This window comes from Hippopotamus amphibius, chromosome 11 (genome assembly GCF_030028045.1).
Source record: "Hippopotamus amphibius kiboko isolate mHipAmp2 chromosome 11, mHipAmp2.hap2, whole genome shotgun sequence".
In the NCBI taxonomy this organism is placed as follows: domain Eukaryota; kingdom Metazoa; phylum Chordata; class Mammalia; order Artiodactyla; family Hippopotamidae; genus Hippopotamus; species Hippopotamus amphibius.
In genome coordinates this window covers 30,717,122-30,742,494 of record NC_080196.1, presented here as the reverse complement: position 1 = coordinate 30,742,494, position 25,373 = coordinate 30,717,122, and the positions used below count along the sequence as shown (strand labels likewise).

The 25,373-nt window shown below is 43.6% G+C and overlaps 2 protein-coding genes across 10 annotated transcripts in view; both read left to right on the top strand.

The window, feature by feature from the left end:
• The window catches only part of LOC130831813 (adhesion G-protein coupled receptor F2-like), a 35,357-nt gene extending 17,990 nt beyond the window's left edge, over positions 1 to 17,367 (top strand). Inside the window, 6 exon segments of the mRNA XM_057700219.1 lie at positions 1,466 to 1,696; positions 2,907 to 4,268; positions 9,447 to 9,488; positions 12,137 to 12,196; positions 15,927 to 16,003; positions 17,179 to 17,367. Of these exon segments, the coding sequence (XP_057556202.1) occupies positions 1,466 to 1,696; positions 2,907 to 4,268; positions 9,447 to 9,488; positions 12,137 to 12,196; positions 15,927 to 15,974 (1,743 nt within the window). The 3' untranslated portion in view covers positions 15,975 to 16,003; positions 17,179 to 17,367.
• A 2,287-nt stretch (positions 17,368 to 19,654) lies between these two features.
• ADGRF4 (adhesion G protein-coupled receptor F4) overlaps positions 19,655 to 25,373 on the top strand; it is a 30,173-nt gene continuing 24,454 nt past the window's right edge. For 8 of the 9 annotated variants that reach the window (XR_009048090.1, XR_009048089.1, XM_057699938.1 and 5 more), the window contains exon 1: positions 20,750 to 20,967. The gene's annotated coding sequence lies outside the window, so the exon portion shown is untranslated. Of the gene's footprint in view, positions 19,787 to 20,749; positions 20,968 to 25,373 lie in introns of those variants that run through there. The other variant, XM_057699935.1, reaches the window with a different exon arrangement.

Below are 25,373 nucleotides of genomic sequence, written 5' to 3'. Positions count from 1 at the left end.
AGCAAGCTGCCCCAAAGGGAAGGACTTTATGGCCAAGCAAATGAACATATTTCCACCTATACTTAAGTCATTACACATTTGGAAAAATCCAATTTTTATAAATAAAATCAGGTCCAATGTTATTTCTTCTTCTTTTGTTTCTGTTTGTCCTCTTCTGGTGGGGGATTCACCTTTCTGACTTTCAGCTGCTGATTCCTCCAGAGGAGTCAATGCCTTAGCACCTCTTTTGTCCTGGGAACTTTCCCATTCCCTGTTTTGGGGTGTGGCCAGTGGAGGCTATCCCTGAAGTTTCCTGATCAGACTTCATAGAGCTGCCTGCCCCAGGGTGTCTGCCCACAGGCCCACCCCCAATGTGAACCAAGATACACATGGAGACCCACATCCCATATGTTTTCATATTGAAATGCTTAACATCAAGTTTACAAACTGCTGAATAAAATACGTTCTGTTGGTCTCCCTTCCCAGATTGCATCCTGCACTGAGGGCAGTAGAAAGCCGAGGCCACACATCTATAATCTGAAAACAGGTCCCTTTTCCTGTCTCGCTGCCTAGGGGTGAGCATGATGGTGCAGGGTCCAACCCTGGCAGCACAGACTTAGGGAAGAGGTCCCGGAAGCGGGCTTGGAATTGTCGAGCAGGGAATCCGAGTATCTAGGGGCAGGGACAGGGCTCTGAGTGGGCGTAGCCTCAGGCCGTGGACTCCTTGTCTCATGTGAAGGGGCTGGCTGGACCAGAGCCACAAAGGGGGCCTCTGAAGCTATGGTTGGCAGTTTTTCTTGTAAAGGACCAGATAGTGAATATTTTAGGCTTTGTGGGTCATAGGGTCTCTGTTGCCACTACTCAAATCTGCTGTTACAGTGTGAAAGCAGCTACAAATGATAGTTAAATGAATGATCAGGCTGAGTCCCAATAAAATTGTATTTACCAAAAATCAGGTGGTTAGCCTGGGGCTGTGGTTTGCCACCCCTGCTCTGGGGTGGGGTGGGGGGACCCAGAACCTGAATCTGCGGGAGGTCTATCTCTATTTTCAGTCATTCTTCTGTCTGGGTGTTCCAACTGATTCATCCAAATCCAGTTCGGAATTTCAGTTTTAAAAATATGTTCATGTCTCATGCTTTGTTGCTCAGCAATAGCAGAAATAACCTTAAGTGGCACTAGAAATTTACCTGTATGCACAGAGTGAACGTGCAGTCTATGTATGCAGAGGGGTCGGCGGGGTCTGCTGAAGACCACAGTTGCTGTTTTGGGGAGGGAGCAGGCAAGCTGCGACTTTCATTTTGCGTGGAAACACCTTGGTATTGGGCAGGTGACTCCACAGCAAATGTGACTCTGAAAATGTAAAATACAAAAGCATTATGCAATATGCAATTGTGTAATCAGGCTGTCCTAAATTTTAGTAAAAGTCATTTTACATTTAAAACAAAAGGAATATTGTAAAAACTTCTTTGTTTTTGTCACTTCTTAGGCAGATGCCTATTCTGTGCAACTGTTTGGAGGAGTAAAAATAAATGAATATGCCAGGAAGTCTGAGACCATTACAGATTTGTTAATGGAAAAGTGTCCACATGATCTGTCCTGTGTGATCAGGAACATTCAGAAGGCTCCCCGGATCCCGGGAAACATTGCCGTCATCGTGCAGCTCTTACACAACATCTCGACTGTGCTAATGACAGATGTGAATGAGGCAAAGATGCAGGTGAGTGGCCTTGAGTATGTGGTGGAGTATTATTTTGGTGGGAAAGGAATGCAGGTGAGTTGGATACTCTGTGAGCTTTTTGGGGTCTGAGGACCATATCTTTCATCTCAGTATCTCCAATGCTTAGCACGGCAAGTGTTCAGTAAATCTTCATTGAAGAACGAATGAACAAATGAATAGAAAAAATGAAAGCATTCAATCAACAAATATTTAGAGAGACCACTTACCAACGCCTGGATCGAACATTGGAGTACATTTTTCCAATGTTTATTTGGCTACTGAAAACTAAGAACCATGCTAGATCCGCAGAGAGAAAGACTTCTCTTACTTTCATTCGTGAGTCAGAACATGTTTCAAAAATGGAAAATAACTGAGTGCAAAGAAAACAGCTATACATGTCTGCTGCAGGAATGTAAAATGAAACTGGATTCATTTCTTTTTTTATTTGGTCTTCAAAGCAGAGGATATTAAAAAGTAAGTTCAGCCTCTGGGGTCAATTTCCAGTTTGGTATGTTTCTGTGCAGGGTCCTACACACACTTGGGATTCAATAGATGCTAATTATGTAATGGGTGCTCTGGCCGGGGTGAGCAAATGCTAGTTTCACCAAGGTGTGAAAAGGAATTGATGATGGCAGTGGGCAAGCGGAAGCTGCCACTCTTCTGTCTCATAGGAAGGAGGTACATGAATGGGAGGAGGGCGATTCCTTTGCAGCTCTAACCTCACCTGGGAGTCTCATTAAGATGCTGATTCTGCACAGATGTAGAGAACAGACTGGTGGTTGCCAAGGGGGTTGGTGGTGGGAGAGGGATGGATTGGGAGGTTGGGGTTGGCAAATGTAAACTAGTATACAGAGAACTGGATAAACAACAAGGTCCTACTGTAAAGCACAGGACCCTATATTCAATATCCTTTGATAAACCGTAATGGAAAAGAATATAAAAATGATGTGTATATATGTATAACTGAGTCACTTTTCTGGAGAGCAGTAAATAACACAACATTGTAAATCAACAATACTTCAATTAAAAAAAGAAGATGCTGATTCTGATTCATTAGGTCTGGGATGGGGCCTGAGATTCTGGAGCTCAAGGAAGTTCCAGGGGTTGCCTATGCGGCTGGTTGGAGGACCACACTTTTTGAAAGTAAATCTTGACCAGCCAGGCAGATTCAGAAGGCACCTCAGTACTAATGCCAGTTCTTCATTGACAGAGTTACAGCACCATGGCCAACCACATTCTTAACAGCAAAAGCATCTTGAACTGGACCTTCATCCCCAACAGAAATAGCAGCTGTGTCCTGCTACACTCAGTCAATTCCTTCGCGAGAAAGCTATTTATAAAGAAGCATCCCATTGACATTGCAGATGTCTTCATCCACACGATGGGGACCACCATCTCCAGAGACAGCACCGGAAAGAATTTCACTTTTTCAATGAGAGTTAACGACACCAGCGACATGGTCACAGGGAAGGTGTTGATCAGTAGAGATGAACTTCAGCAGGTGGCTTCTCCTTCTCAGGCCGTCAGCATTGCGTTTCCAACTCTTGGGGCCATCTTAGAAGCCAGTGTTTTGGAAAGCCTCACCGTGAATGGGCTTGTCCTATCTGTCATTCTGCCCAGGGAACTTAAAAGAATCTCACTGATTTTTGAAAAGATCAGCAAGTCAGAGGACAGGAGGACACAGTGTGTGGGCTGGCACTCCCTGGAGAGCAGATGGGACCAGCAGGTCTGCCAGATGATTCAGGAAAACTCCCAGCAAGTGGTTTGCAAATGTCGCCCAAGCCAGTTATTTACCTCTTTCTCAATTCTGATGGCGCCCCACGTCTTGGAGAGCCCGATCCTGATTTACATCACGTACATAGGCCTGGGTGTTTCTATTTGCAGCTTGATCCTCTGCTTGTCCATTGAGGCCTTGGTCTGAGGCCAGATAACAAAGACAGAGATCTCGTATTTACGCCATGTGTGTGTTGCTAACATAGCGACCGCCTTGCTGATGGCCGACGTGTGGTTTATCGTGGCTTCCTCTCTCAGTGGTCCGACGAAGCACCACAGCGGGTGTGTGGCAGCAACATTTTTTGTTCACTTCTTTTACCTTTCTGTGTTCTTCTGGATGCTCGCCAAGGCGCTCCTCATCCTCTACGGAATCCTCATTGTTTTCCATACGCTGCCCAAGTCAGTCCTGGTGGCATCCCTCTTTGCAGTGGGCTACGGGTGCCCTTTGGTCATTGCTGTTGCCACAGTCACTGTCACTGAGCCTGTCAAAGGCTACCTCCGGCCTGAGGCCTGTTGGCTCAATTGGGACATGACCAAGGCCCTCCTGGCCTTTGTGGTCCCAGCTCTGGCCATCGTGGTCATCAACTTGACCACGGTCACACTGGTGATCGTCAAGACCCGGCGCGCGGCCGTCGGCAGCTCCATGCTCCAAGAGGTGAGGGCCATCGTGAGGGTCAGTAAGAGCATTGCCGTCCTCACGCCCCTGCTGGGACTGACCTGGGGATTCGGAATAGCCACCGTCCTTGATGGGGGCTCGCTGGCCTTCCACATTATCTTCTCCCTGCTTAACGCCTTCCAGGTAAGTCCAGAGGCTGCTGACCAAGTCCACAGTGAGAGCGCTCAGGAGGAAGTTTTGTGATCGGGAGCATGTAGAGTCATATTTCTTTATAAAAGACAAAGAATTTGAAATAGCGTATTGACTCAGGAAATAAGCTTTTGTTCCAGAAAGACCTGGATTCAAATCTTGACTCTTTCATTTGCGAAAGTGTAATATTCTCTTTGCCAAGCCGTGCTTTCCTCACTTACAAAATGGGTAGAAGAATTCCCACTTTATAAAAGTGGCTGAAAATGAAATAAAACAGTGAATGGGAGAGTATTAAACACTAAAATGACTGAAAGATCATCAATAGCCTAACAGTAGGTTCAGCTGTTACTGTTTAGAAATTAAATGATACCACTTCCCCAAAAATCTAGGTATGTAAGTGGAGGTGTTAAAATGTGCACATTTATCACATTTCTTTCTGTGTAGAAGTTTTAGTGACCATTGGAAACCATCTTATTTTAATGAGGCACACCATCCAGAGTGGTAGTAAAGATAAGTGGTTTTACCTCTCCTCTCCCATCTCACTTCTGTGAATTAAGCAAAGTTCACAGTTTTATGTGTATCCTTGCCAAGTTTTCTATGCTCATATACAAATATATTTTCACATAATATAGGGGTTAAAAAATGTATGTTATTATGCAACTTACTTTTTCCATGTTAGATTATATTTTCTGTATAAAAATATAACCTGACATTTTTATCAGGTGACTATGTATAAATGTATCTCTTTAATGATTCCCTTCCTGACTGAAATTTTGGTCTTTTCATTTTTTTCCGTGACGGTGTACCAAGAAGTCAAAGTTTCTTATCTTGAATGCTAAATATGTAGATAGCAACTAATCAAAAAGAAAGCTTTTATTTTTCTAAAGATCTCTAAAATCTTGTTTTCCCTGAATGTACGCTTATTTGAAAATAAGACTATTTTCAACTACATGTTTTACCTGCAATAGAAATTTTAAGTCAAATGTTTTCCTGTTTTGCTCTTTCAAAATTTAAGTATACATGATTTCATTCTACAAGAAATATTTTGATGCCTTGAAGAACAATGTTAATAATAATAGGGGTGCCTCACTTTTTCCCCCCAAATTGTGGTTTTTTTAATTAATTAATTAATTAATTTATTGTGACCTTGGGTGATTCTCTTTTTTAAAATTAGTTTTTATTGGAGTGTAATTACTTTACAATATTGTGTTAATTTCTATTGTATGGCAAAGTGAATCAGCTATATGTGTACATAATCCCCTCTTTTTCCGGATTTCCTTTCCATGTGCCTCACCTTTTGTATCTCTGCTTTTTGGCATTTCTTTGGAAAATATTAATTGCACCCTACATTTTTTGTATAGTTCTTGGTAATTATCGATTGCCCTACCCATGTTTATGCAACGAGTTATTGGTAGGGCTGGGATCAAAACACGATGTGCCTGAACTTCTGTTTTGCATACTCCATGGCCATTCGTCATGAATCTTAATGAGCTCATGTCTCACTTTTCAGCGTTTTCTTTCCTTGTCTCCCTTGGGCCCACCTTGCTGTGTTTTTTGTTTTGAACCAGGCTGTGAGCACTTGTAGTTTAGTACCTTGAACGCCTTTTACCTATTATTACAGGGTGCACTTGTAACTTCAGCTCAGCTTCTGCCTTGACTCCTGACAAGGAGGAGAGTGGGGCCATCTAAATGCCGGTACCCGTGGGATAGTGCGGAGCTGAGAGCAGGGTCTGGGTGAAGGCCAGACCCCCCAGGGCAGGCGTGAGGCAGCGCTGGGCTGGAGCTGGCTCGTACTGGCTCAGGAGGGCCGACTGTTACACATTCAGGAATTTTGCGAGCTGGTTGTAAACTTAAACATCCTTGTAAATTAAATTATATGAACTTTTATTTAAATAAATTCAATTGAAAACAAAGGTCATACATCCTCAAAATGCATCGCTTTGTAATTGTTTGCCTCCATTTCATTATGCTCTTGAGGCTATTGGCAACTATTGTATCTGTGTGGTGGGAACACTGGGTCATGATGTGCCCATCTCTTCCTAACTCCATGTTTAGTGACCTCACGTTGCTACATTTAAATAAGCCATAGTGGGGTACATCCCTGGTGGTGCAGTGGGTACGACTCTGTGCTCCCAATGCAGGGGACCAAGGTTCGATCCCTGGTCAGGGAACTAGATCCCACATGCCGCAACTAAAAAAAAGAAAAAAAGAAAAATCCAGCATGCTGCAACTAAAACTCTAAAACTCAGCACAGCCAAAAATAAAAATAAATAACAAATATTTTAAAAAATCAGTCATGGTGGGAGTATTTAACCATGGAGATTGGCAAGCGCTACACATTAGGAGAGTTGGTTATTTTTATTTACCAGCAAATCTGTGGATCAGGGCATCCTCAGGATGCTCAGTGTGGGAGAAAGAGACAGTCCTAGGTCTACTGATGGGAAAGATGCAATCAATTAGGCAGGAAGAAGCAGGACACGTGGTGACTTAGGAGGGACTGACACGTGGAGCAGCTGAGGCTGATGGGGCAGACAGAGAAGAGAGACTCCTAAACATACTTGGAGGTCAGTAGGTTGTAGACACTTTTAAAGATTTCCCACAGTTTCCAGTCCTGTGGGAGCATCTCCACTGGTTTTAAAGCTCAAGCAGCCCTTTGCTAGGGAAGTGTTATTATGTGGTCCGTTGCTACTGTGACTGCTCACTTGTCAATCCATAACTTCTGGCGGGTGTCCTCCCTGGTATTTACTGAGAGTAACTGTGGGCTGGGTGAGGTTTGGGGACCCCCTGTAGCTGTTTTGGTGGGAAAAAGTAAATGTCGCCGTCCATTTGGGCTGCTATGACAAAAATACCATAGATTGGGTAATATAAACAACAGACATTTATTTCTCACAGTTCTGGAGGCTGGGAAGTCCAAGATCAAGGCACACACAAATTGAGTGTCTGGTGAGAGCCCACTTCCTGGGTCATAGATGCACACCTTTCTTTTCGCCATAGTCCCACGTGGCGGAAGGGGCCAGGAGCTCTCTGGGGCCTCTTTTATAAGGACACTAAATCCCTTTCCTGAGCCTCTGCCCTCATGACTAATCACCTCCCAAAAACCCCACCTGTAAATATCTTCATACTGGGCATTAGGATTTAACATATGAATTTTGGGAGGGTACAAACATGCAGTCTACAGCAGTAAAGCACATATTTTAAAACCTGGCAGAACATCTTGAGATTTATCTGCTCAAATTGTGCTTTATCTACCAAAAGAAATTCAAAGAAGCTGCTACCGGTGAATTCTTCTCAATCAGATACTAAAGTCTAGGACTAATATTTTATCTGAATTTTCTGAACTATATTTTTTGTAACTTTTCCCAAGGTAGCATGGACCGATGAAAAATGATGCTAGTGAAATATTTTCCTGTTACTTATTTATTGCTATACAGATGCAGGTTGCATAATAAGGCAATTAAACACACTCACAGACACAGACACATACACACAAATACACAGAGACATGACATTTATTATTTATTTTATACGAAGCACTGTGCTCAATGTTCAGATATGAATATAATTAATACAAACTCAAGAGATTAAAAATGTTACAAAGAGAGAAATGATTCTTAGTTCTTTAACCAAAGGCACATATATTTTTGGAGGAAACAGTCTAGAACTGTTGTTCCCAGATCTTTTAAAAATTTAATTCCTGGGAAAAAAATCATGAAGATTTCGATTTAAAATGTATTCCTAGTATCAAAACCAGACTGGGATGTATTTGGCCCAAGCATTTTTATACAAATGATACTTTGTAACTGAATGGACCATGCAATCAACGATATTTTCTTAGTAGACATGATGACAGATTTCAGTGTTTTTCTTGCAGGCTAAAAGTATCACTAGAAAGAACAATGTGACAGAAGCATTCCACGCTTTGGAGTGCTTGCTGGACTGGCTGAACAGGAAGGCATATTTTAGTGTGTCTGGGGGAATGGCTGAGCTGCGTGGCCATGCACTGGTCTCTGTGAAGCCCTCCACCTCTCAGCTGAGCTTTTATAGATCACAGTTGCAGGGGGTTTGGTATTGTTTCTGCTGATGGTCACCTGGTTGTAACATCTTTATGGTGCCATTTGTATTAAGCCCATGTGCCTTAACCTGAGTAAGGGTGACATTTGATTGTGAAATTGAAGCATCTTAACAAGGATGCCTAAATCAAATGTCACTCTTTCACATCTCTTCTCAGCTGAGCCAAGACCTGAGCAACCACATCTCCAAGAGAAATTTTGTCTAATGAATGTTGCCGCCTATCACGTTCTGAAAGTTAAATCTCTGAGCTTCCTTATGTGAAAAATGGGATGAATACTTTTCCTTCCTTCTTCCAGAGTAGTTTTGTGCCAATACATATGAAAAAAAAATAAGTTGAAAACTGAAATGAATTGTAATAATGGAGGAACAGCCTCTATGGGACTGTAATGGAGTCTATCTTTGTATGAATGACAAGAGATACAAGAACTAATTAGTTCCCTCTATCTCATCATATCTGGAACACCCCTTTCTGAGTACCTGTTAATGTACTTAGAAACTCAATCACTTTTCTGAGCAGCCATGGATTTGGTTTTTCTTTGCAAGTTTTATAATAGTTTTTAGTTGTGGATGGGGGAAGGGGGTTGAGGGTGTTAATAAAAGCTGAGCACAGCTGCTTTTGTTATTTTCTGTGGCAGTTTCTTTCATTACCAATTGTTCAGGGACTGTGTGGCGGCCGTGCATTGCCTAATGTCTCCTCGGACTCTTTCTTGGACCATTATATTCTGGTGAGATAAACAGGTCCTGATAAATGCAAAACACTTTATTTTGCCCAAATTAAAAAGAAATTTTTATAGTATTCTTGTACGAATCAGGGTCCTTGGTCTGCTTGGTTTACTGAGGTACCCCAGGTGTCAAGAATAGTGGCTGGTGTGTGGAAGATGCTCTATTAATATTTGTGGATTGGATCAATCTAGGTATTGTGGCCTTAAAATGAGAGTCAAAGATTTAATAAAATTGTTTTTATGTTAGTTTTCTTTTTAAAGATTTAGTAAGATTATTTTTATTTTACTTTTCTTTTCTTCCAGAATAGGAACTGATAATGTTGATATTATTTAGTATTATCATTATTATTTTGTTTAATGACTCTTCCATCTTTCTAAGGGCTTCTTCATCTTGGTGTTTGGAACAATTCTGGATCCTAAGGTACCATACATTCTTCCTGTTTCTTTTTTCTACATTATCAGTATTTGGTCCTGAGATACTCACTTATAAAGGCCACCTATTGGGAGTCTTTGACTTCAACCGTTTGTGCAGACACTTGGATAGGATGTCACTGTTCTCTCTGATGCAGGTACTACGTACCAGCTTTCAGGGTCTTATGAGGCTAAGCATTTTATGCACATTCGCTCCCATCCTCACAATGATCCTGGATGTTCCTATGTTTAGTGCTACAGATGAGGAAACTGAGACCCAGAGGGACTAAGTAGCTTGCCCACGATCTCTGCAGAAACCCACTCTATCTAGTTGAAGCAGAAAAGGAAGTTATTGAGTCTCACAATATTATCTTTGGGAAGGTCTCTCTGTGGCTTGGAGGCATGGAGGCTACACACAAAGGATGATTCCCAATTCATAGCACAGATTGTTCCACATGAGAATCCACTGCACCCCCCCCACCCCCAACTTTGCTGGGCACAGAAAGCACAGCTCGGCGGGGGAACATCTGACAGTGGATGTTAAGCTAGAGTGCTGTTACTGCAACACCTCCACTTGGCCTGTGGAGGACCACTGGTGCCTGCTTCTTGTGTTGTCCTGTCTGATTGGCTGAGCCCCGATCATGTGACTACATCTTAGCTGCAAGGGAGGATGAAAAAGTGAGTTCCTGGCTGCTACCTTAAAGAGCAGTGGACTCAAGGAAGGAAATTCTTCAAATACAGGTAAGTGTGTATAGGTGGTAGGTGGTGAAAGCAAATGAAAAATGAACAAATGAGCGAAACATCAAATATTTACTCAGGTTTCTAAGATCACCTTCTTACCATTGTATTACACTGCCTCTTGGATTGAGAAAAGCAAACCTTCTAAAATGTAGATGCAAACGCCCTTATTGCAGGGTTGATTTTTTTAATTTTATGTATTTATTTATTGTACTATTAATGCTATTTTACTATTAAGTTAATATCCAAGGTTTGTGAAAGAGATGTTTCACAGAGGTCCTTTCATTTTCTAATGAAGATACCATATCGACATAAAAAAGAGGTGAAGTTAGGAAATTAGTACTTTAGTCCTGATATTTCTATAGACTAGCTGTGCTCTACTGGGAAGTCCTTAACTCATGAACCCTAGATTCCTCAAAGGGAACACAGAAATGACACCTGCCTTCTCCACTAGATTAGGGTAAAGAAAAAATGCAGTTTTGCAAGTGTAAGCACATAAAAAGCATTGAAGGCTTTATGTACATAAATATAGACCATACGATTCTGTTTTATATTAATTGAATACCACAGCTAGTATTTGTAGCCAAAGCATCAACAACAACATTATTACGTATTAGTAAACCAGTGTGAAGTAGATGTGCAAAGAACTCTAAGACATGGAACCCTCTATCAAGATCAAAACCTCTTACATTAAAAATTATAATGTAAAAGGTAAATACTCAAAGGTGTCACAGGACCATACAGGATTAGTTGACGAAACATCGTATATACCAGTAGTCTTTAAACTTTTAGGATCAGTAAAAAGAGTGAGCACGTATCCCCAGATGTGTGTATTATTAATTTACAAGGTTTGTATTATACACATTATGGAACATACAATTTCAAAAAAAGGTGAGAAAAAAATTAAATAGTTGCTCTAGTGGGTCTTCATGTATCCTGATGGACACCCCAGTGCACAGACCTACCCCACTCCCCAATCCCGGGCAGTGTGCCTCCCTCTTTGGAGCCTGGGTGTGACAAAGAACACAATATTTTCAGGGAAGGGTAAGGTTGCTCTGAGCTGGAGAATTTTGGCATACATAACTGTGAAGACAGAACTTCTACAAGGCCTTGGAAGGCGAATACCATTTTGTATAGCAGTGGCGAAGTAGGAGTAGGCGTAAGCAGAGAGTGCCCATAGGCAGTAGGAGAGATCTAGGGAAAGTGATGTGATGGTCCAGAGTCAGGGAACTTGAACTCAAGCCTGGCTTTTCCTCTTAGTAGCTGACTGACTTTGGATGTCACTTAATCTCCGAGTCTTAATTTTCTCACTTGAAGAATGGGGATAATAACATCTACCTTACAGGGTTAAATTCTGGATAAAATGAGATGACAGGCATGAAAAGCACTTTAAAATTATAGAACAAAATACAATTATTATTTATTATTATTTTCTTGGTTCCATGGGCCTCTGCTATGTTGTGTAGGATTCTTTTTTTTTTTTTTTTTTTTAACCATAGGCTGTCCTTCTAGAAAAGGAGGTTTTAGTAGTTGACAAACTGTGGGAAATGTTCAACTATTCAAGAACTCAAAGGAAAAACACACATAGACACACAAAAAACCTCCCACAGCTGTGTCAAGGATTCCTCAGACTTGTGGCAAACTGCATTTCTCAATCACTGGGTTCTTGTTCAAGAGTCCTGACTATGAGCCTCCTATTTGGGCTCCAGGCTTCTCATCTCTGCCCGTCTTCCCACCTTTTCCCAGACCACTGCCCCCCACCCCCACCCCGAGGTTACTGGAGGTCACTGATCCCTCCATATCCCGCCAACAGGACCTGGCTGGAGACACACTCCCTCCCCACAGTGTTTGCCAGCCTCAAGCATGTATGGTAGTTCCTCATCACCTTTTGATTCTTAATTTCTTTTGTTAACTCCCCAGATAAGAAATACCTTAAAGGGTCGAGTAACCTCTGCAACATGGATCTCCAGAATATCAGAGGTAAAGCCTTCACTTTCATTTTTGCATCTAAACGTTTGACAAGGTAACAGCCATGGTGGAGTTTCTGGCATCTGGAGTGTTGCTCAAACCTAACACTTTGTGGTATGGATTTTTCAGAAGTGCTGAGTGAGTGCCTCTTTGAGCTGCTCAGATTCTATCTGGAGCACTGGGACCACATGCAAAGAGATGAAAGTAGACAAGTGCATTTAGAGGAGAGTGACGAGGTAGCAGGGCCTGGAGGGGTGACCCTCAAACCATGGAGCAGGAGAGCAGGTGATGAAACAAAGAAATGAGAGAAGATGGCAAGTCTTGGGTCCCCACGACAGCTCACTCGTTCAGTGACTCTAATTGGTTGAACCACACGCAAAGTGTGAAAATTCCAGTGAAACAAATTCTGACAGGATGCAAAGATCTTCCTAATATATTGATTTTCAGTAGGGACTGTTGCCATGGTTCATGGACTTGTGGAAAGCTAGGGGCCTGTTTGGGGTGTGGTAGAGAAGTTTCAGTCACTGGGTAGTATACAAGCCCTATCATTTATCTTCAGTTCCTATAAAGTTAGAAACCATGTATTGTTATGCAAAGGTGTGACCCTTCAGCTGTTCCTTTTTTTTTTTTTTAATAAATTTATTTATTTATTGGCTGCATTGGGTCTTCTTTGCTGCGTGTGGGTTTTCTCTAGTTGCAGACAGCAAGGGCTACTATTCCTTGCGATGTGTGGGCTTCTCATTGCGGTGGCTTCTCTTGTTGCAGAACACAGGCTCTAGGTGCACAGGCTTCAGTAGTTGTGGCACATGGGCTCAATAGTTATGGCTGGAGGGCCCTAGAGCTCAGGCTCAGTAGTTGTGGTACATGGGCTTAGTTGCTCCGCAGCACGTGGGATCTTTCCGGACCAGGGCTCGAATCCATGTCCCCTGCGTTGGCAGGCAGATTCTTAACCACCACGCCACCAGGGAAGTCCCCCATGTATTGTTATGCAAAGATGTGACCCTTCAGCTGCTCTGAGTGAGGAAAAAGCTGGAAAAAATTTAAATGGCAGAAAAAGGGATTCAGGGTTGACCCAGGGAACAATCTCAATAACAAGAGGAGTGTTTCCTACACCAGCATCTAAAGGGGTCCCTGTGGCCCAGCGTGGACTGGCCTTGCAGATCTTCATGGAGGGGGCCAGGTCAGCGTGGGGGCAGGGCACGCTGTGGCCCCAAGTAGCAGCATTGCCCCCTCCCTAGATTCCTTGCCTTTCCATTCCCTGCCCTTTGATTTCTTTAGTTGCCATCTTCTCTTCCCCCATTTTTCCCCTTTATTTTCCTATCCCCTCGCACCTTGCTCTTTTTTCTTTTAATTTTTATTTTATATTGGATTATAGTTGATTAACAATGTTGTGTTAGTTTCAGGTGTACAGCAAAGCGATTCAGTTACACATATATATGTATCTATTCTTTTTCAAATTATTTTCCCATTTAGGTTATTACAGAACATTGAGCAGAGTTCCTTGTTGGTTATCTATTTCAAATATAGTCATGTGCATCTGTCAATCCCAACTTCCAGTTTACCCCCCCATCCCCCCCCCCCACCTTTCCCCTTTGGAAACCCTAAGTTTGATTTCTATGTCTGTGAGTCTGTTTCTGTTTTGTAAATAAGTTCATTTGTATCATTTTTTTAAGATTCCACATATAAGTGATATCATATGCTATTTGTCTTTCTGTGTCTGACTTCACTTAGTATGAGAAAATGCAGGTCCATCCATATTGTTGCAAAGGCCTTTTTGCCTTACTCTTACCGAAACTTCGTTCTTGTTCCCAGTCCTTAGCCTCCATTCCTGGCAGATTGCTGACCCCTCTACATCCTTCCCAGAGGAAAAAAACAAAAAACAAACAAACAAAAAAACAAGTTTTATTGTGAATAAACATTAAAAGTTATCTAAAGCAGTGGTTCTCAATCTTGGCTGAATAGCAGAATCGACCCCAGAATCAACCGTAAAACTTACAAAAAATGTGGCTGGGTACACTCCTCCCACCAGCTGCCCCGAAATGCTAATTGAATTGGTCTGCAGTGTGACTTAGGTTTGGGGAATTTTACAAGCTCCCCACATGGTTCTAACAGTAGTCAGGGTTGAGACACTCATCTAAGCCTTCCTGAAGTATCTCAGCAATGTAAAGATTTGCCTCCAATCAGCCTACCTGATGTAAGCATCCCCACCTCTTGCCTCAGGTCAGCCGTGATGCTCTCAGGAGAGAGGCCTGACTCTTCCAATCCTTTCCAGCTTAGCATTTGCTCCTTTATATGTTTTTGGTATTGATCCATTCAGCCACCACAGGGAAATTCTGCTCTTCATGGTTATAGAAAAATAGTTATTCTGCTCCCTTCTCTTTTGTGTTTTTCCATGCAAGGTAAGTCAGGATCATACCCAGAAGTTCATTATCAGCTTGTGGATTGCCTGCGGCAGTGGTTTTCCATGCTGGCTGCACCTCAGAAACACCTAGAGAACTGGTAAAAAATACCACTGTCCAGGTTCCAACCATGAATAATTAAACCAGAAACTCTTGGCGTAGCACCAAGTCTTTTTTTTTTTTTTTTTTTTTAAGCTCTCCAGTGTTTCTAATGTGGTGCCAGGGTTAAGAACCACTGATCTGGGTTCTAGGCAAATTTGTCCTGACTTCTTGCAACCCTTCCTTCATTCTGCCCTCTAGCTGTAGCCATTGCAAGTCAGTGTATTCAGCCCTACTCAGAGGAAGTAGGCTATCTTCCGTCTTCTCCTCTCCTACTTTGTAGACCTCTGACTTCTAGGTCACCATCTCCTATGGTCCAGATTTAACTCTTTCTCCTTGGGGTACCTGCCTGGGGAGTGTCAGTCCCAGCTCCCCAAAACAAGGATAATAAACATACTTGTCTGCGTTCATTTTATACCCGATGTGATGGATGAATCTATGCTCATGTGGTAATAATTTCATCAGTGAGTTCATATATTTCTAATCCACAACATATACCTGAAACACAAGGATGCTTTGGACTCAGGTGCATCACAAGGGAATGATGGTACCGTTGAGAGTTTCAGCAGCTGAGAAAGAGCTGTTGGAGGACGAGGGGTCGTTTTCCTGTCTCTCTCTCTCTCCACAGCACTCACCTTCTTTCTCCCTGCCTCCCTCCCAAACTAGAGGCTCCTTCAGGAGGGGAACCCAGGCCCGACCAGGGAGGAGGAAGATCTCTCACACCAGCCTGTTCCCATGTTGTCAGTGGTCCTAAAATAAAAAAGGAGAGGGATGAAGTGAAAGCATGAAATAAACTGCTGTAGGTCACAGTTCTCCATGTGCTTTTTTTAAAAAAATTGAGATTTACAATATTATGTTATCTTCAGGTGTATGCCACAGTGATTCAATATTTTTATAGATTATACTCCATTTAAAGTTATTACAAAATAATGACTATATTCCTCGTGCTGTACAATATATCCTTACAGCTTATTTTATACACAGTTATTTGTACCTCTTAATCTCCTACCCCTATCTTGCCTTCGCTGCCCCCACTGGTAACTACTACTTTGTTCTCTACATCTGTGAGTCTGTTTCTTTTTTGTTCTGTTTACTGATTTGTTCTTTTTTAGACTCCACATATAAGTGATAACATACAATATTTGTCTTTCTCTGTTTAACTTGTTTCTCCATGTGCTTTCAGCAATTGTGATAATCGAACACAAACTACGTATGACAAGTCCAATATCCTTTGTCTTCCACAGAACCTTTCTTCTGACTTTTCCCGTCATCCCACCAAAGGGCCAAGCTAGCAGACCAGGCTATACTCCTAACTTGGGAGGTGAGTACAAAGCAAAGGGGACCCCGTATACCTGGCCTGTATGTGACATTTCTTTTTTAAAAATCACAATTTGGTTAATTCTCATCAGAAGTGATTTTTTCTTGATTGAAAGGATTCTTCTCATACAATCTACTCTCACCTAGCTCTGGTTGGAGATATTCTGATTCTTGGACTTCTGAAATGTTTATTGTCGCTGTAAAACAGTTAGGCCTGTCTGAGGATGCGTGAATATCAGCCTCAGTGTATTTGAGAGGCGAGTGAGCAGAGGGGCCAGCGCTACCCAGCTGCACCCTCTCCCCCTCCTCTTTAATTCCCCACCCCCAGGACATCCTCCACGATACCAACAACATCCCTAAATTTCCCGCTGTTGCCCCCTCTCTTCCCTGGTGTTAAAAGATCAAGAAATTATGATAAACACTGTCTGTGGGAGATAATACAGAAGTTAATTTACCTTTGCGGGAGGGTCTGAGACAGAGAGAGACAGAGAGAAGGGAACTACAGGCGGAAACAGACAGACAGGGACACTTAGCAATATGGCATGGCAACTCAGAGTTGGAAGAGAGCCGCCCAGATACCCTGACATGCGCAGACAGGTCTTTCAGTCCTCTGTCTCCATCCCTCTAGATCAGGAGAGAGAAGACCAGACAGGGAGATGCAGACACCCACACCGGGACCCCTGCCTTCACAGTGAGACAGAGAGATGCAGAGAGAGGCTGAGGGTTGCAGAGAGAAACCCAGAGAAATACAGAGAGAAACAGACAGAGCAACACACACAGAGACTTGCACAGAGACACATAGAGTGACAGAGACAGAGAGATGTAGAGAGAGCCTCCCTCCCCCACCCCAGTACATCCGGCTCCAGCAGCCTCTGCGGCTGAGCCCTTCTGCAGCAACCCAGGGCCTTGTACAAAAAAAGGAGGTCTTTTCTAAGAGAAAAGGACGTGATCCAGCTTAGAGAGAGAGATGGTTTGTAACTCAGCATTTGCAGGCGAGAGAACAAAGCCATCGCCAGGATCCCAGAGTGACTTAAAGGGAAGAGACTCTCCATTTGCCAAGGGGGTTCTACCCAAAGGGGCTTATTGTTCAAGAAAGAGTGGATCCATGATGCCGTTCTCATGAGGCTTTTAGATCTTGCCGCTTGTACATTAAAGCTGTGACCATCTGTTCTTGATCAGGTCCTCCATTTCACGAGTGGCAGAGCCCCCAGGAGAACTGTGCCGATTCCTGTCTTCTTGCCTCTGGGGAGTATGAAGGAAGCCTCCCTCTCGGTGGTGCTGATGGATGAGGGTGTGAAGTGTGAAGAGAATGGAAGCCCCCCCACCCCCACCCCCCGTCTAAGTTGTTCCGTGCTGCGAATGTTTCTCCCCCACCTACTGTCAATATATATATATATATATATATATGCCATGCTGGGTGTCCACAGGGGGACAGCAGACCCTTAGTCTTGCCGGGGCCATGAGCTCCATGCTGTTGGAATCACGTTTATCCTCAGGAAGAGAGCTCTGGCTCACCTTGGCAACGGTGGCTTGGGATGTCAGCTGGCGGGATTCCATGGGTTGCTGAGGCAGGGCCCTCATGAATAGTCACCAACAGTTGGGCCAGCTCTAAATAAGTCATCGCTGGTTCTTTGGACAAAAGGAACCCAACAACCAGTATGTTCCACTCCTTCAAATTTAAATTGATTGCACAGTCAGCCTTGCTTGGGCCTAGGTGCAACTTCTCTGGCTGTGAGCCAAGCAAAAAGCACAGAGCTTTTGAGCCAGAAGGATGTTTAAGTGAAGGAGATGAAGTCTGGAGTGATGGGTAACAGCTAATGAAGGCTTGAGCCAGAGGTAGAAACCTAAGTCCGCTGACACCCGGTCCTGGACTTCACCTCAAAACCATGGAGCCAGGGAGGGCCTCTCTGCCTACTCTGACTGTATAAGATTAACCCCCACCAACAATATGGTGTTTTGAAACCTGGGATGAGGAAGGAGAACTATTATATTCAAGTAGAGAGCTACTCATTTTCTTAACCTTGTATGTAAACAGATTCAACATTCGAATCAGGAGTCACCTGATAGGAGAACAGTATTATAGGTCAAGCCCTTCTAGAACAACACAACAACAACAACAAAAGCTCCATTACAAAGCAAGCACACAGGCAGATGTAGCAGAAGAAAATTAGTGGATAAAGGAGAAGGGGCAATGGGTAGCCCCTAATTATCCTACCAAGAAGCCAGTATTAATGATGTTACATTACAAATAGGAAAGGGAGACTCACTTTGTGAATGAGTGGGGTCTCTTTCTCCCTCTCTCTAACTTTTTTAACTACAAAAAACTTCCTCTAAGTAGGGAAGTTTGAGACAGCAAAAGTATAATAATCAGAAGGTAGAAAAATATACCAACCGGGAGAATGAGTCATCTTTTAAGTGGCATTGCTCATCCTGGGACGACAATTGCATCCTTTTCAAATGAAGTCAGAAAGAAGTTATAATTTGGCATTTCCCAGGATCTCTGTAGGGTCTGTTCAAGGGAAGGGAATGGAATGGGCACAGTCCTGGCTTTCTCAATGTAGAGATTTCAGTATGAAGGAACGTCACTTATCCCAAGTCAACATAGTGAAGTAAGGATGGAATCTCATGGAGCTAAATGGTTATAGGGTTATAAATCTGAAAAATGCTTTAGAAAAGGCTGAGTCCAATGGCCTCATTTTAGAGATGGGAACCCTGAACACGAGAGAGAGAGAGAGAGAGAGAGAGAGAGAGAGAGAGGGAGAGAGAGGTGGGGGTAGAGAGAAGGAGAGATTGGCCTTTCATCCGTATTGTGCATTGAGCAATCACATCTAATACGAAAACACACTCTGCTCAGATGTACTCACTCCCTAAGAGAGGATGGTGGGAAAGACATTCTACCTTGGGATTATTATTAGTTAAGAAAGGCTCATGGATGCTAACAGAGAAACCCTGGAATCATTTGTGAATCCCTTGAAGAAGCTGTGCCCTCTCTCCTGCTGCCCACAAGCCAGTCTGCCCCATCCTGAAAGGTGTCAAGGAAGGGCGTGGATCAGGCTGACCATGGAAGACCCAGGGTGGAGACACATGCAGTGTCCTGTTCACGCCTCACCAAGGGAGTGACTTGGTCAGGTGGCTCAAGGAGAAACTGGTGGTAACAGTGTCTAAGGCAGATGCTTGGGTAGAGCACTTAGTATTTGATAATCCTTGGGAGAGTTATTTAAATTCCTGGGACTTTGGTTTTCCCAACCGGAAACTGAAGCTAATGGATTCTACCTCATAGGGTTGTCGTAAAGATTAACTAAATAAATGTAGGTAAAATACTTAGAATAGTACTTGGCAAATAATAATTGGCCATTCAAATGTTAGCTGTTTTTATTAGAGTACTTGTGAATTCATGCATACCGCCCCCCCGCCCCCCCCCCCCCACACACACGAGCAAACACACAGCCATGACATTTTGCACGAGTTTGGATGCGATCCTCTCCTGGAGTTGGTTTATTGGCATCTAAATGAAAGTATTGTGTTGGATTCAGTCTGTTTCATCAGAGCTACCAGCCAACAAAATATGCCGGAGGCTCTTTTCATTCAATGTTTCCCGAGTTGTGATATATAGTTCTCTGCCCCGGAAAGAGCATACGTCAGAGAGTACAGACATGCTCAGGGCACTCTGAGCTCTGCATCACTTTTTGCCTTCTCTGCGAAGCCTTCCCTGATCAGTCCAACCAGAAGTGTTGATTCTCCACACCGATTTCCTACAGCAGTTATCCTCTGTGCCATTCGCCGTATGGTGGGTATTTATTATGTAATATTGTTTATTTACTTTCAGCTTTTCTGTGCGCGTATATTTTCTTTCCCAGATGAGACCGTAAACCTTTGGGGGCAGAATTAGTCTTGTTACTTGCTATGGCACTCACTTTTGTACGTCCCAAGAGCAGAGCGAGGTGCTTTGCAGTTCGAATATGTTTAATAAAGTCTTTTGATTACACAACCAAAGGCTTGATGATACTGGATTTTTTAATTTCCAGATGATGCGGTACTTAGCTAATGACCTAAATGGAATGGCCCATTTCCACAAGCACTGCCTCCTTGAGCCTCACGACTACAAAAGACATAAGAAAACGCCTTTCACTTATTTCTCCTTCATGTCAACATCTCCCCTGGTAATATTCAAATGCAGGTTTGCATTGGATTGCGGAGGTGGTCAGAAAGGTAGATAAACGGGAGACACTAGGATTGAGATATGTGGGACTATTTGGGGGTGAGAAGGACAGTCTTACTGGCTACCCTGTCCCAAGTCAGATCGAGGGAAGTTTCCCGCAAGTGGAACTCTATGTCTGAATTCCCCAAGGCCATGCAGGGTAGAGGCTCAATAAGAACTCCTCGGACCAGTCATTAAAAAATAAAACAAAAATATCTTTGGTGTTAAGGTAGGGATCGGATCATGATGTGCTGATCGATGTCCTACTCAGTGTTTTCCAAGTTCAACATCAGTACAGGCCAAAACGTGATCACCTTTTAAAATCAACAAACAGGGGCACAATCTTGCATTTTACTTCCTGTGTTCCAATTACCCCAGTGTAGTAAGTGCAGCAGTCTCATGCGATCATCTGAGATAAAAAGGAGGAATGAAAAGACAAACAAGTGACTCATTTTAACGTATTTCCTTCAGACGAGAGAAACCTGTAATTTCTCTTAGGCGTGTTTGACGGACCAACTGTGCAGTGAATCACAGACTTACACAAGCCTCAAAACCCAGGGCAGGTTTACTGTTCTCACATCAGCTTCTCACCACCAGCGGCTGGTTTACACCGGGGCCTCCCTGGACTTCCTTTCAAACATGGAGAAGACAGATCACAGCCGCTGACGGGCACCGTGGGCGGTTCTGGGGCCAGCACAGTGATGGTGGGGCACGGTGCGGGGGAGCTCAGCGCCGACCCTCCTGCTGGACTGCTGGATCTCCTAGATGCTGTGAGTACACATGCCACACCAACACCCTTTCCTACCGAAGACAGGATTTTTGTTACATGTATCCCAGCATGGGGAAGATGTGTGATTTATGATGGTATTTTCCTCGGTAGTATTTTCTCGAACGCTTGATTCTGCAGGAAACTTCTCTACCATTATTTAGAGATTGGCTAACTCAAGTTTGGAGTATTTCCTCAGTCTCTTTTACATTTATTTTTCTTTAAAACGTCATTTGTCAGGCTCTAAATTGCTCACTCCTAGCGGTGAAAATGCAAAGCACTTTATTGGGCAGTTAGAGTCTCTGTTCTCCAAGAGTCCCCCATGTTTGATAAAGTGGATGAGCAGCCTAGCTTTCAACCCCTTGCTTGAGGCTGAGTGTGAAGCTAGGTGTTTTTTTATGAAGCATGTTTTAATAGTTTCTTCTTTTAGTGGGACTGACAAAGCTGTCCTTACATCAGCTTAAAGGGAAACATTTCCTCCACTTTATGGTTGAAACCTTTTTGCAAAGGCATCTCCCCTCGTTTTGAGTGGCCAATATTATGCCATCTGATGGTCCATATTTCTCATACTCGGAGGACAATTGTGGGAGCTCTAAAGTGTGCATCGTAGGATGCTGTTCTTTTTTTGTGTCAGCCCTCCAGAGAGCTTTCTTCATGGAGCAGGGCAATTGCCTGTCGTATCAATTTCTTTAACATCACATACATATCAAGATAGTTGGTGAGATGCTGGAAGCTTTCCAACTCTGAGAGGATGTGATCCTTATCAGAATTCAAATCCAGGCTGCAGTTCTCAGAGAAGATACTGAGCCACAAAGACACTGGCTGGACGCCATCAAAAATCACCGAGGATGAGATGTTTCTGATGCTAGTAGATCTTTCGTATCTTTCTTTTTCCCCAAGGCTCTTTGTGAAACAGCTCATCCATGGCAAGGGAGAGACCCGTAAGAGAGACTGAGTACATTCTATTATGGAGGCCAAGAAACACATAAACAACTTGTTTAGCCGTCTGGCTGTATAATCGGTACTAATTACAGAAAATTAGGCTGGGGGCAGCAAAATATCCCCCCCTCCGCCCGCCAAAATGTGGGTCACCTGACCCTTAAGTTCCTCATCCTCCAGTTAACTTTTCTGAGTTGGTCCTTCCCATCCGTGGGATTGGCCAAGGAGTAGGCAGTAAGATGCTATTTGAAAGGTTAGTAAAGAAGAGAGAATAGGTCCTCCCTCTCCCCTTGGGGTGAAGTTCAATGGAGCAGAACACTTTGGGAAAGTATCCACGTTGTTTACAAACAATCCCATCCAGCTCACCTCAGCGTGTTTTGCATGAAGAGGTTTGAGAGATCACACTCTTCCAGACATTCCTTTCTGCCTGACTGTGGTTACAGTTCCCAGGCTGTATCTCCTTTTATTTTCTTTGCCCGCCCTGATGCCAGCCCTCACTCAGCGTGTTCAGACAGGTGGGGAGCGCGTCTGCATGAGCCATCTGCTCCAACTCCATCCAGGATCTAAAGTCAGAAATATGTTCCAGGACCCAGGAAGCCTAACTGTTTTTCAATTCCAACTCATTCAGAAACTCAGCTCCAGGTACAAGGAAGATGGGACAAATGGAAGACAGCGCTTAAGAACAGCCAGCATCTTCTGGGTTTGTCCAGGGAAGCAGTGGTTTGTGATTTCCAGCTTTGCAGAGACAGTGTAGAAAGACACTTGCCCTGTCATGCCTGTGGCAGATATCACTAATCTGGTTTCCTGCTGAACCTAGATGAGATCTCACAATCCTTTTTTTACATAAGGCTCCATGTAGTATAACAAAGAGGAGGTCCATTAGGCTGGGTACATTTCTACTTGAATTACCAGGTTCCAAAATGATCTAGTATTGTAAATATGCTCATCTGCTTTCCTAAGACGGGAAAGCTGCCTTGTGATTTTATTTTATTTCATTTTTTAGTTTTTTGTCTATATTGAGTCTTCGTTGCTGCACGTGGGCTTCCTCTAGTTTTGGCAAGTGGGGCTACTCTTCGTTGGGGTACGCAGGCTTCTCATTGTGGTGGCTTCTCTTGTTGCAGAGCATGGGCTCTAGGCACACAGGCCTCAGTAGTTGTGGTGCGTGGGCTCAGTAGTTGTGGCACAGGGGCTTAGTTGCTCTGCAGCATGTGGGATCTTCCCAGACCAGGGTTCGAACTCGTGTCCCCTGCATTGGCAGGCGGATTCTTAACCACTGTGCCACCAGGAAAGTCCCTGTCCTGTGATTTTAAAACAAACTCTGGCAGAATCCGGCATCATTCATGCCTCTATTCATTTATCCAACAAATGTTTACTGAGTGTCTATTATACATCTTACGCTCTGGTGGATGCCAGGGACAGAGAAATGTCCTTCTGTGTCCACCTCCTAATTAACGATAACCTGATTTTTCCAAGGGCAGCCTGCTTTCCCTGGGGCTCTGGGGCTGAGAGCACTAAGCCTAGTGCTCTGCTGACCCCTTGCCATTAGGTCTCAGAGCACAGGCAGTGGTGTGGGAGGTACCCATTGCCATGAATTCTTCATGGAGCTAAATCCTGAGATGCACCGCCCCCTGGGACTTTTAGGTGTAGCTCTATTTTCCTTTAAGCCTCTGAACCCAGCAAACACTCCTTTCTCTCTCTCCCTTTTAAGTAATCACCGTGTTAGAGCAGGGAGCCTGGCTTCCATTCCACCACCTAGAACGGCTGCTTATTATTAAATGAAAAACAAAAGCAGATGGTAGGAGGTAATTCACACCTTTGTGAGGATGCACAAAGAGAGGCAGGTTGTGGGAATAGGGAGGAGTGATCAGAACTTTTCTAGTTTCCAAGAAGCTGCTATTCCAGATTGCTTGTTGCTTTTATCTCTGAAATAACTTTTTCAAATACTTTGGGAAGAAGATGCAAAGTTGTCATTATTGGGTGACGAGAATAGAAGCTGGAGGGAGTTTCTTTGTAAGTGTCAGATAGCTATTTATTTACCTAATTACCATAGAGAGCCTCAGGTGAGAGTTCCTTTGCATCTTGTTTTCTTTTGCTCTTTTTAATTCTCCATTTCTGAGTCTGTCTTGCTCTGCCTTGTGGTCATCCCTATCTTCCGCCTGCCATGCGTCTCTACCTGCCTTCCCTCCCTCTCTACTCTGAGTGTCACGTCAAGTTTCAGGATAATTCTTACTTGTTTCCTGGATTAAAGATTACCCACCCGCTGCCTCCTTGTTTCAGGACGCACTAAGGCCAGGACTATTACTCTCTGCTGGGTTACTTTGGATTACAATGTGAGCGAATGAAAGGAGCTCCCATGAAGGTATTAGCACAGGACTGGCATGGGGTAGGGGTCCGACAAAGCCATGCGAAGCCTGAATCTGGAGAGATTAATATGTTCCCAAATAGCATACTGTCTTTGCATAGCAACCGTCAACTCCCCCAAAGCACTTTTGATGATCAAGTAAATTTGGTAAAACCTGGGTGACAGTCTTGTCACTTTAAGAACTCTCAGAACTTTGCTATGCAAATATATGTGTGTGAAGTGGTGGGGGTGGTGGTGCACGATGTTTCCCAAACTGATCTGACCACGGAACCCCTTAGCCTTGTATGAGACCAGTGATCCACAGAAACCCACTTCAGGACACAGTGCCTTGGCCAAGTCCAATAGACATCAATTTCTGTATTATTTACCCATGAAGAGTAAAGCAGGCAGATTTCCTGAATTCATAGAACATTTATACAAATGTCCTCAGTGTCGTTTTTCCTCCATCCTTTTTTTCTCTACCTTTTGGTGCCTGGGACGAATTGTAGCCACACAGGTGGTGGATAATATGTGTATCCCAGGATAAATATGCATTGTCACAGCGCTACTCGGTCGGGATTACTGCTCACTTTTTTCATTTCCCCCCAGCTGGGTACTAGGATCTTGTTTTAAATAGCCAGTGACAGTTCTTCCCAACAGTGTTTTTCTGCCACTGTCTTCAAGGGGTTTGTAGAACTAGGGATTGTATAAAGACACACGATTTTGTTGATAAAGTGAACACTCTGTAGAACCAGAAGTCAGTACGTGGTATAAAGGTAAATTAGGCATCCTGGACAGAGAATAACTCTGGATTCTCCGTGTAGGATAGGACTTGGCACAGACTCTGGCCACTCTTCACGAGCAACTAGTAAACCCCTCATCCGGGCGAGCGTCCAGGCGAGCTGGCTTCGGTTATGTTTACATTTGAAAGCTTCTCCTTTCAGTTCTGCCTATGTGTTGCTGATGCTCTTCTAGACAATTTAATGTTTAGATTTCGTGTCTTTGTTCTCTTTTCCTCATTCAAAACCTAGGTTTCTTCTCCTCATTCACTGGTACTGTCATCTAAATGTCAGTGCCAATGGGACAGTGCGGAGCTGAGAGCAGGGTCGGGGTGAAGGCCAGACCCCCGG